This window comes from Ranitomeya imitator, chromosome 4 (genome assembly GCF_032444005.1).
Source record: "Ranitomeya imitator isolate aRanImi1 chromosome 4, aRanImi1.pri, whole genome shotgun sequence".
Taxonomy (NCBI): Eukaryota; Metazoa; Chordata; class Amphibia; order Anura; family Dendrobatidae; genus Ranitomeya; species Ranitomeya imitator.
In genome coordinates, this window is record NC_091285.1 from 16,916,941 (window position 1) to 16,929,109 (window position 12,169).

The 12,169-nt window shown below is 45.3% G+C and overlaps 1 protein-coding gene across 8 annotated transcripts in view; it reads right to left on the minus strand.

Annotated features, from left to right (window-relative positions):
• The window catches only part of CNOT4 (CCR4-NOT transcription complex subunit 4), a 71,117-nt gene that overhangs the window by 8,785 nt on the left and 50,163 nt on the right, over nucleotides 1–12,169 (minus strand). For all 8 annotated transcript variants that reach the window (XM_069763183.1, XM_069763176.1, XM_069763180.1 and 5 more), the window contains 3 exons: nucleotides 11,185–11,242; nucleotides 9,567–9,816; nucleotides 7,489–7,980 (listed from right to left, as the gene is read on the minus strand). In XM_069763183.1, coding sequence (XP_069619284.1) covers nucleotides 7,489–7,980; nucleotides 9,567–9,816; nucleotides 11,185–11,242 — 800 coding nt within the window. The remainder of the gene's footprint in view (nucleotides 1–7,488; nucleotides 7,981–9,566; nucleotides 9,817–11,184; nucleotides 11,243–12,169) is intronic.

Below are 12,169 nucleotides of genomic sequence, written 5' to 3' on the forward strand. Positions count from 1 at the left end.
ATTAACCCCTTCAAGACCCAGCCTATTTTGACCTTAAAGACCTTGCCGTTTTTTGCAATTCTGACCAGTGTCCCTTTATGAGGTAATAACTCAGGAACGCTTCAACGGATCCTAGCGGTTCTGAGATTGTTTTTTCGTGACATATTGGGCTTCATGTTAGTGGTAAATTTAGGTCAATAAATTCTGCATTTATTTGTGATAAACACGGAAATTTGGCGAAAATTTTGAAAATTTCGCAATTTTCACATTTTGAATTTTTATTCTGTTAAACCAGAGAGATATGTGACACAAAATAGTTAATAAATAACATTTCCCACATGTTTACTTTACATCAGCACAATTTTGGAAACAAAATTTTTTTTTGTTAGGAAGTTATAAGGGTTAAAATTTGACCAGCGATTTGTCATTTTTACAACGAAATTTACAAAACCATTTTTTTTAGGGACCACCTCACATTTGAAGTCAGTTTGAGGGGTCTATATGGCTGAAAATACCCAAAAGTGACACCATTCTAAAAACTGCACCCCTCAAGGTACTCAAAACCACATTCAAGAAGTTTATTAACCCTTCAGGTGCTTCACAGCAGCAGAAGCAACATGGAAGGAAAAAATGAACATTTAACTTTTTAGTCACAAAAATTATCTTTTAGCAACAATTTTTTTATTTTCCCAATGGTAAAAGGAGAAACTGAACCACGAAAGTTGTTGTCCAATTTGTCCTGAGTACGCTGATACCTCATATGTGGGGGTAAACCACTGTTTGGGCGCACGGCAGGGCTTGGAAGGGAAGGAGCGCCATTTGACTTTTTGAATCAAAAATTGGCTCCACTCTTTAGCGGACACCATGTCACGTTTGGAGAGCCCCCGTGTGCCTAAAAATTGGAGCTCCCCCACAAGTGACCCCATTTTGGAAACTAGACGCCCCAAGGAACTTATCTAGATGCATAGTGAGCACTTTGAACCCCCAGGTGCTTCACAAATTGATCCGTAAAAATGAAAAAGTACTTTTTTTTCACAAAAAAATTCTTTTAGCCTCAATTTTTTCATTTTCACATGGGCAACAGGATAAAATGGATCCTAAAATGTGTTGGGCAATTTCTCCTGAGTACACCAATACCTCACATGTGGGGGTAAACCACTGTTTGGGCACATGGTAAGGCTCGGAAGGGAAGGAGCGCCATTTGACTTTTTGAATGAAAAATTATTTCCATCGTTAGCGGACACCATGTCGCGTTTGGATAGCTCCTGTGTGCCTAAACATTGGCGCTCCCCCACAAGTGACCCCATTTTGGAAACTAGACCCCCCAAGGAACTTATTTAGATGCCTAGTGAGCACTTTAAACCCTCAGGTGCTTCACAAATTGATCTGTAAAAATGAAAAAGTACTTTTTTTTCACAAAAAAATTATTTTCGCCTCAATTTTTTCATTTTCACATGGGCAGTAGGATAAAATGGATCATAAAATTTGTTGGGCAATTTCTCCCGAGTACGCCGATACCTCATATGTGGGGGTAAACCACTGTTTGGGCACACGGCAGGGCTCGGAAGGGAAGGCGCGCCATTTGACTTTTTGAATGGAAAATTAGCTCCAATTGTTAGCGGACACCATGTCGCGTTTGGAGAGCCCCCTGTGTGCCTAAACATTGGAGCTCCCCCACAAGTGACCCCATTTTGGAAACTAGACCCCCCAAGGAACTTATCTAGATGCATATTGAGCACTTTAAACCCCCAGGTGCTTCACAGAAGTTTATAACGCAGAGCCATGAAAATAAAAAATAATTTTTCTTTCCTCAAAAATGATTTTTTAGCCTGGAATTTCCTATTTTGCCAAGGATAATGGGAGAAATTGGACCCCAAATATTGTTGTCCAGTTTGTCCTGAGTACGATGATACCCCATATGTGGGGGTAAACCACTGTTTGGGCGCACGGCAGGGCTCGGAAGGGATGGCACGCCATTTGGCTTTTTAAATGGAAAATTAGCTCCAATCATTAGCGGACACCATGTCACGTTTGGAGAGCCCCTGTGTGCTTAAACATTGGAGATCCCCCAGAAATGACACCATTTTGGAAACTAGACCCCCAAAGGAACTAATCTAGATGTGTGGTGAGGACTTTGAACCCCCAAGTGCTTCACAGAAGTTTATAACGCAGAGCCATGAAAATAAAAAAAAAAATTATTTTCTCAAAAATGATCTTTTAGCCTGCAATTTTTTATTTTCCCAAGGGTAACAGGAGAAATTTGACCCCAAAAGTTGTTGTCCAGTTTCTCCTGAGTACGCTGATACCCCATATGTGGGGGTAAATCACTGTTTGGGCACATGCCGGGGCTCGGAAGTGAAGTAGTGACGTTTTGAAATGCAGACTTTGATTGAATGCTCTGCGGGCGTCACGTTGCGTTTGCAGAGCCCCTGATGTGGCTAAACAGTAGAAACCCCCCACAAGTGACCCCATTTTGGAAACTAGACCCCCAAAGGAACTTATCTAGATGTGTGGTGAGCACTTTGAACCCCCAAGTGCTTCATAGAAGTTTATAATGCAGAGCCGTGAAAATAATAAATACGTTTTCTTTCCTCAAAAATAATTATTTAGCCCAGAATTTTTTAATTTTCCCAAGGGTAACAGGAGAAATTTGACCCCAAAAGTTGTTGTCCAGTTTCTCCTGAGTACGGTGATACCCCATATGTGGGGGTAAACCACTGTTTGGGCACATGCCGAGGCTCGGAAGTGAAGTAGTGACGTTTTGAAATGCAGACTTTGATGGAATGCTCTGTGGGCGTCACGTTGCGTTTGCAGAGCCCCTGATGTGCCTAAACAGTAGAAACCCCCCACAAGTGACCCCATTTTGGAAACTAGACCCCCAAAGGAACTTATCTAGATGTGTGGTGAGCACTTTGAACCCCCAAGTGCTTCATAGAAGTTTATAATGCAGAGCCGTGAAAATAATAAATACGTTTTCTTTCCTCAAAAATAATTATTTAGCCCAGAATTTTTTAATTTTCCCAAGGGTAACAGGAGAAATTTGACCCCAATATTTGTTGTCCAGTTTCTCCTGAGTACGGTGATACCCCATATGTGGGGGTAAACTACTGTTTTCTGCACATGCCGGGGCTTGGAATTGAAGTAGTGACGTTTTGAAATGCAGACTTTGATGGAATGCTCTGCGGGCGTCACGTTGCGTTTGCAGAGCCCCTGATGTGCCTAAACAGTAGAAACCCCCCACAAGTGACCCCATTTTGGAAACTAGACCCTGAAAGGAACTTATCTAGATGTGTGGTGAGCACTTTGAACCCCCAAGTGCTTCATAGAAGTTTATAATGCAGAGCCGTGAAAATAATAAATACGTTTTCTTTCCTCAAAAATAATTATTTAGCCCAGAATTTTTTATTTTCCCAAGGGTTACAGGAGAAATTGGACCCCAAAAGTTGTTGTCCAGTTTCTCCTGAGTACGCTGATACCCCATATGTGGGGGTAAACCACTGTTTGGGCACACGTCGGGGCTCAGAAGGGAAGTAGTGACTTTTGAAATGCAGACTTTGATGGAATGGTCTGCGGGTGTCACGTTGCGTTTGCAGAGCCCCTGGTGTGCCTAAACAGTAGAGACCCCCCACAAGTGACCCCATTTTAGAAACTAGACCCCCCAAGGAACTTATCTAGATATGTGGTGAGCACTTTGAACCCCCAAGTGCTTCACAGACGTTTACAACGCAGAGCCGTGAAAATAAAAAATCATTTTTCTTTCCTCAAAAATTATGTTTTAGCAAGCATTTTTTTAGATTCACAAGGGTAACAGGAGAAATTGGACCCCAGTAATTGTTGCGCAGTTTGTCCTGAGTATGCTGGTACCCCATATGTGGGGGTAAACCACTGTTTGGGCACACGTCAGGGCTCGGAAGTGAGGGAGCACCATTTGACTTTTTGAATACGAGATTGGCTGGAATCAATGGTGGCGCCATGTTGCGTTTGGAGACCCCTGATGTGCCTAAACAGTGGTAACCCCTCAATTCTAACTCCAACACTAACCCCAATACACCCCTAACCCTAATCCCAACTGTAGCCATAACCCTAATCACAACCCTAACCCCAACACACCCCTAACCACAACACTAACCCCAACACACCCCTAACCCTAACCACAACCCTAATTCCAACCCTAACCCTAAGGCCATGTGCCCACGTTGCGGATTCGTGTGAGATATTTCCGCACCATTTTTGAAAAATCTGCGGGTAAAAGGCACTGTGTTTTACCTGCGGATTTTCCGCGGATTTCCAGTGTTTTTTGTGCGGATTTCACCTGCGGATTCCTATTGAGGAACAGGTGTAAAACGCTGCGGAATCCGCACAAAGAATTGACATGCTGCGGAAAATACAACGCAGCGTTCCTGCGCGGTATTTTCCGCACCATGGGCACAGCGGATTTGGTTTTTCATATGTTTACATGGTACTGTAAACCTGATGGAACACTGCTGCGGATCCGCAGCCAAATCCGCACCGTGTGCACATAGCCTAATTCTAAAGGTATGTGCACACGCTGCGGAAAACGCTGCGGATCCGCAGCAGTTTCCCATGAGTGTACAGTTCAATGTAAACCTATGGGAAACAAAAATCGCTGCACACATGCTGCGGAAAAACTGCACGGAAACGCAGCGGTTTACATTCCGCAGCATGTCACTTCTTTGTGCGGATTCCGCAGCGGTTTTACAACTGCTCCAATAGAAAATCGCAATTGTAAAACCGCAGTGAAATGCGCAGAAAAAAACGCGGTAAATCCGCCATAAATCCGCAGCGGTTTAGCACTGCGGATTTATCAAATCCGCAGCGGAAAAATCCGCAGAGGACCAGAATACGTGTGCACATTCCTAACCCTAACCCTAGCCCTAACCCTAGCCCTAACCTTAACCCTAACCCTACCCCTAACCCTAACCCTATTCTAACATTAGTGGAAAAAAAAAAAATTCTTTATTTTTTTATTGTCCCTATGGGGGTGACAAAGGGGGGGGGGGGGGTCATTTATTATTTTTTTTATTTTGATCACTGAGATAGATTATATTTCAGTGATCAAAATGCACTTTGGAACGAATCTGCCGGCCGGCAGATTCGGCGGGCGCACTGCGCATGCGCCCGCCATTTTGGAAGATGGCGGCGCCCGGGAGAAGACGGACGGGACCACGGCTGGATCGGTAAGTATGATAGGGTGGGGGGGGACCACGGGGGGGGGGGGATCGGAGCACGGGGGGGGGGAATCGGAGCGCGGGAGGGGTGGAACGGAGCGCGGGAGGGGTGGAACGGAGCGCGGGGGGCGTGGAACGGAGCACCGGGGGGGGTGGAATGGAGCACGGGGGGGTTGAACGGAGCACGGGGGGGGGGTGGATCGGAGTGCAGGGGGGTGATTGGAGCACGGGGGGGTGATTGGAGCACGGGGGGAGCGGACACGAGCACGGGGGGGAGCGGAGCACTGGACGGAGGGGAGCCGGAGCAGTGTACCGGCCAGATCGGGGGGGTGGGGGGGCGATCGGAGGGGTGGGGTGGGGGCACACTAGTATTTCCAGCCATGGCCGATGATATTTCAGCATCGGCCATGGCTGGATTGTAATATTTCACCCGTTATAATGGGTGAAATATTACAAATCGCTCTGATTGGCAGTTTCACTTTCAACAGCCAATCAGAGCGATCGTAGCCACGGGGGGGGTGAAGCCACCCCCCCTGGGCTAAACTACCACTCCCCCTGTCCCTGCAGATCGGGTGAAATGGGAGTTAACCCTTTCACCCGATCTGCAGGGACGCGATCTTTCCATGACGCCGCATAGGCGTCATGGGTCGGAATGGCACCGACTTTCATGACGCCTACGTGGCGTCAAAGGTCGGGAAGGGGTTAAAATGTCTATACAGCAGTTAACAGGTCAGGATCTGAGAGGGAGGTGAGCAGCAATTAGTCCTGCTCCCACTGCAGTTTCCAAAGCAGTTCTCAATCGCTGCTCTCACTTTTTGAGCTTGTTCAAAGTCCCAGTTATCTGTACATGGAAATATGGGATAATGGTGGATTTCAGAATAGATCATTAATATGTCACAGTAGCATAAAGTTCAGCACTAGGAGGAAGCTACTAGACTAGAATTGTCAAAGAGAAGGGCTCGTCCCCACCGCAACTAGGAAGTGAAGGGCCTGGAAAACTGTGAGCTGCTCGAAAAGCAATCTCAGCAGCTGGACCACCTTTAAAGGAGAATTCTCAAGTTATGAAATTGATTTAGTTAGCCAGCATTAAAAAAGATTTATGTCTGCGGTCATTCTGCTGCTATGAAGGCTTTTATCTTACGTAGTAGAGAGCTGGATTTCATACAGTTCGGACACCTGAGCCTGGCCGTTTACGCGTAGTAGTTATATTACAGGCTGAAAAGCTATTAAAATGTCTATACACTTAAAGAGGAGTGCGCACTACCACAACGATGTGAAGGGACTGGAAAACTGTGAGCTGCTCGAGACACAAACTGACCTTTAAAGGAGAATTCTCAAGTTATGAAATTGATTTAGTTAGCCAGCATTAAAAAAGATTTATGTCTGCGGTTACTCTGCTGCTATGAAGGCTTTTATCTTGCGTAGTAAAGAGCTGGATTTCATACAGTTCGGACACCTGAGCCTGGCCGTTTACGCGTAGTAGTTATATTACAGGCTGAAAAGCTATTAAAATGTCTATACACTTAAAGAGGAGTGCGCACTACCACAACGATGTGAAGGGACTGGAAAACTGTGAGCTGCTCGAGACACAAACTGAGAATAATCTTTTCAATGTACAATAAATAGGAGGACACTATAACAAATACATATGATGATCCAGCTCTCCACTACAGGAGATAAGGACAACGGTAAAACGGTTATGTACAAAAACCTTATAGTACAAGGCCTTCCGTTCAATCAAGCAGCAAAAATCACAAGGTCATCCAGAACGTAGCATTGTTGTCAGACTTTCATAGGTCACTGCCGCTACGAAGGTGAAGACCAGGAGATGGGGAACTAAAATTTTATGAACTAATGAGAAAGTAGTCTTGCCATAAAGGGGTAATCCCATCACTAATGATAGGCAGGGGGATCTGATCATGAGAATGAAGGGGAATCGATGCTGGTTTAGCGCTACGTACCACCGCTCCTGACCAAGGAATTGAAGCATGGCTCTACAGGAGCTCCCTAAGCATGCGCTTTACTCTCCTTTTTTGTGGGCAGAGGCGCTGGGATGGCAACACACGATATTTGGGCAGCGATGTCCATTCTTCAAAAAAAGCCGTAAAACAAAGAGTATGAGAATCATCTGACTCTTTGGTTGACACCTTTGAGAACAACCAACCTAGAAGATAAATCTGTTGTGTGTGGAGACTCTTCCACGATGGTCTACGTAAGGTCCCAGGTTTGCCCAGTAATAACAAAACAAACAAACAAACAAAAAAAATCAAATAAATCCCAAAGCATAACCCCGTAATTAAGAACTTGGGTACAAACCTACCTGAAATGGGAATCCCTCCTAGGCCCGTGTTGTGTTGTGAAGGGTGACTCAAGTCCATGAAGTTACTGTTGGGCGTCGGGTTTGCCGTGTGGTTCAAGTGCATGAGGTTATTGCGTGGAAAGGCCATCCACGGATACCGTGCTGCCTGGCCCGGGAAACTGAACGAGTTATAAACTGCTCTGTGTTGAAAGGGTGGGAACCGCTGTGGCAAGACAGGAAAGGTGCTAGAGATAGAGTTGGCATTGGTGACTGCGGTCGGGTGGAGGAAGCCCGATCCTGGCCCTTTGGCAGCACTGTGAGGGGAAGGGTTCTGGAGAGACGTGGGGGACAACGCAGGCTGGTCCTGGACAGAGAGTTCTTTCTCGATCAAGTCTGCTAAGGCTTTGCGGGTGATATCGAACGGATCGAAACCTAGGTCGTCCTCCTGCTGTTTAGAAGAGCCAAAGCCAAATGCAGCTTGCCAGTCTGTAGATGAGGAAACCGGGATCGTTTCTGGGTGAAAACAAAAAAATTTAAAATTTAGATGGTTTCTTATGTACTTTAATCATTCACGCCATGTAGTAAACCAAACCGCACCAAGAATATCAATACTAAGCCAAGCACACCACCCCTCCTGCGACGAGAGGTCAACCCTGCAGCTCCTCTCCTCTTTAAAATCTAAGGACACTTTAACATTAATTTTTTTCATTGCAAAATTAAAAAGCATTTTCTACCAATTTGTCAACGTAGAGCCTGTGCAAACTCCTGTACGTAGTCGGCTGTGCTGCTGCCTTTGAAACATGAGAGAGGAAACAGAGAGACATATGCAATGGGACAACCCTTCCCAGGTTTCTATCATGCAGTCGCCTGTGTCGAGGACGGTAGGAAATGCACGTAGTGCGTGTGTGCGTGCGTGCGTGCGTGTGTGTGTGTAAATGTATATACTTTTGCATTAATCATCTTTTTGGTTCATTTACTTCCTAACTGCACAACTAAGCAGCTTTCAGTACAGTATCAACGTTTTTCTACCAATTTGCAGATGTAGAGTCTGTGCAACTCCTGTATATAGTCGGCTGTGCTGCTGCTTCTTACATAGGAGCCGTGTGCGTCTCTCACCCGCTCCCTTCTGTCAGCGTTAGAGACTGAAGAAGGGAGGAGGTGGTGGCGGCACAGAGCAAATGTAAGAAGCGAGGGAGTAAAGCATCTAAGTCTTTAGAAAGGGAAGATCAATCTCAGGAATGAAGCTGTGCTGATATACTAGAGCTAATGGATAAGAAGGAAAGCACACACACACTTGCCAGAGGAATGCATGAAAGACACAAGCTTGAGAGGATAGCACCCATGAAAGACTACTGTTGAGGAGAATCTTCTCCCTCACTCGCACAGCAGTGTTTATTGGCACAGGGTAGAGTCAATCTCTAAAGTTGTAAAAGGATAAAGTCAATCCAGGAATGAAGCTGTGCTGATCCATGAGCTAATGGATAAAAATAGAAAGCACACGCACTGCCAGGAGAAGGCATGAAAGACACAGGCTGGGAGGAAAGCCCTCATGGTGTTGCTTAGGAGTATCTTATTCTCCTTCACTCCCCTAGCAATGTCTTCTGGCACAGGGGAGAGTCAATCCCTCCAGGAATGAAGCTGTGCTGATACATAAGAGCTGGTGAAGAGGAAAGAAAGCACACAATCTACCAGGGGACAAGGTAATAAATACAAGCCGCATATCAGTGTAGAGAGGAAAGCATCTAGGTGAAGGTCACACACTCCTCAGCATCATGTCTATCAGCACAAGAGAGAAAATACCTTGAGCTGAAGGAGAAAATCAGATCAGGAATGAAGCTGTGCCGCTACATTAGAACTAGTGCATAGTGAGGAAATTACAGTGTGCAAAAGACACAGAGTGAATCAGACTGCTGCTGAGGAGTGTCTTGTTCTCCCTCACTCCCACCCGGCAGTGAAGAGGTCAATCACGCAACATAAGCTGTAGAAGAAGAAGTCAGTCCAGGAATGAAGCTGTGCTGATACATAAGAGCTGGTGTATGAAGCAGCATCCTTACATCCAAGCACGTATTACTGGGAGGGTAAAAAGACATTCTAGATACCTGATGTGAAAAGACTTTGTGGTTCTGGAGCTGTGGGCCATTCACTGGATGTCTGTGGGGAACTAGGAAACGTCGGGAGACCGCTGGGGATGGGGTTTGGATGCCTGAAGTTGTCCGAGAAAAGAGATTGCGATTCTGTCATGGTGTCTTCGAAAGGAGACCTCGCACTGTGATTGGCTGGACTGACGGGGACGGTGGGGTTGGGTTTTGACAAACCTGGCGGAGGTGACGGGGTGTCGCTTGGTAATATCTGGAGATAAATAAGACAAAAAAAAAAATCAAGATTAGATACTTGGCAAAAAAAAGTTTTTTTGTTAATTTTGCAATTTTTTTTTTTTTGGGGGTTGTTGGTTATTTATTGCCAACATAATCCGCAGTGCTGTACAGAGCAGGTCTCTGTGTGTCCCCTTCACCAATGAGGCTCACAATCTAATTTTTCTTTATTAGAGACATCATGCATTTCTCACACCTTTTCACCTCTGTAGAATCTCTCGCCAATTTTCAGCTTTCGATGAGCTCCATAGAGGAAATTATACAGCAAAACTGAGCAGTATAGCTGTGAATTCAGCTTCCACGTACTGCACACACTGACATCGAGTACTGCTCCCTTGTCTTTATTTAGCAGCATAAAAGGATTTTATATAATAGTACTGAGCAGTGTAGCTGAGAATCAAGCTCTTATAAACTGCACATAGAGACAGTGGAGCAATTCTCCCTCATGTTTATTTAGCAGAAGCAGTGAAAGCATGGAACACATTATACATCAGTACTGAGCAGTGTGTGATTCCAGCTCCTATGCACTACACACTGACATGACAGATTTTTGCTCCCTTGTCTCTATTTAGCAGAAGCAGCATGAAGGATTTTATACAGCAGTACTGAGCACTTTAACTGTGAATCAAGCTCCCATAAACTGCAGACATGAGGGAGCCTTGCTCTACTGTATCTACCAGAAGCAGTGGAAGCATGGAAGACATTATACAATACTCAGCAGTGTAGCTGTGAATCCAGCTGTCAAACTGCACACAAACATGGAATCCTGCTCTAGTTTTTAATTCGCAGAAGCAACGACAGCATAGATTACATCATACAGCAGTACTGAGAAGTGTCTCTGTGAATCAAGCTCCCTTAAACTGCATACACACGAGGGAGTCTTGCTTCCCTGTCTCTATTTTCCAGAAGCAGTGGAAGTATGGAAGTCTTTATAAAGCATGTAGCTGTGAATTCAGCTGCCATACACTGCACACAAAGACATGAGATTCCTACTCTTCAGTCATGAGATTTCTGCAGAAGCAGCTTTACGTAGCAGTACTGAGCAGTGTAGCTGTGAATTCATCTCGGATATGAAACACTTACTTAGAAAGCAGTATGATTTGACATTATGTTGCGAAACGAGTGGGAAGTTTGGAGAGGTCAGATAGCAAAGGTAGCTTTGTACCAAATCAGTTTACCTATGTGTAGCATTGCTATATCTCCGTTATATGACATGCAGTGAACCTATGTGCACTTCCCTCCCCTACATATACTCAGAGGTACAGTACGGGCCCATTGACTTCCATAGGCAGCCCAATACGAACCTCTAATACTATCAGACTCTCTTTGACCCATTTTCACTCACCTGTTGAAGGTTATCGCCGTTCCCTATACTCAATGACTCTGATGATTTGTCGACAGAACTGGAAATAAAAACAACATTTATTTTTTTTTAGAAAAATGACGCTTACAATTTACAGGCAGAGATCAAACTTCGTCCTGTAGAAATATATTGACCAAACAGCAATAACAATGATGTAACGGCACGGATTCTTAGAAACACAACATCCGAAAACATTTAAAGGGGAAGTCCACAAAGAATCTACCCAAGAAACCTTTTCCTCACCTTGAACTTTCCTTCTCTATTCACATCTAAAGCAGATTTCAAAGTTTACCGCCCCCGTGTCTGACGGCGGGGAGGAGCTGGTTTGCAGGCGGTCTCTAAGGGAGACTTTAGAAAATTTTTAAGGCAGCTTTGGAGGTGAATAGAGACATCCCGATTGAGTGATCTTTGTACTCGCCGTGCTTATTAAAAGACACAAAAGCCGATGGCAAGAAAGCAGTCTCCTCCTATGCAGGCTATACCGGCCCTACAGGCACCAAGCTAACCGGTGAGCCGCTGCAGGAAAATGGAGGGGAGATTTGCCCACCAATTACGGGAGCTCATTGGGTTCATCAAGACCATGTCCGAATGGAGGAAAGGGTCAGAGGGCAACGTACAAGTCAAGACTTTTCAGGTCCAATAAAAAAAATAAAAAATGATGTGCGCAAATAGCTTGATTGGAACCGAAAGCTGGAGATTGGGGAGGCAGAATCTCAAAGAATCGGATATGGGGGTACAAAATATCGCTTTTATTGGACCCACTGCACTGACGCAGGCCTCCTCTGCCACAGATGGCCAAGTGACCTGGATGAGAAGGAGCCAGCCTGGAACACCAGGGGGGGGACTTAGAAGAAAGCAGACCTGGAAGATGTGTGTGACCTTGGAGGTAGCATGATGCCTCAGTGTTTTGCAATACTGGGTTGATCCAGGGTTCAAATCCCACCGGAGGACAGGTCCGCAGTGTGTG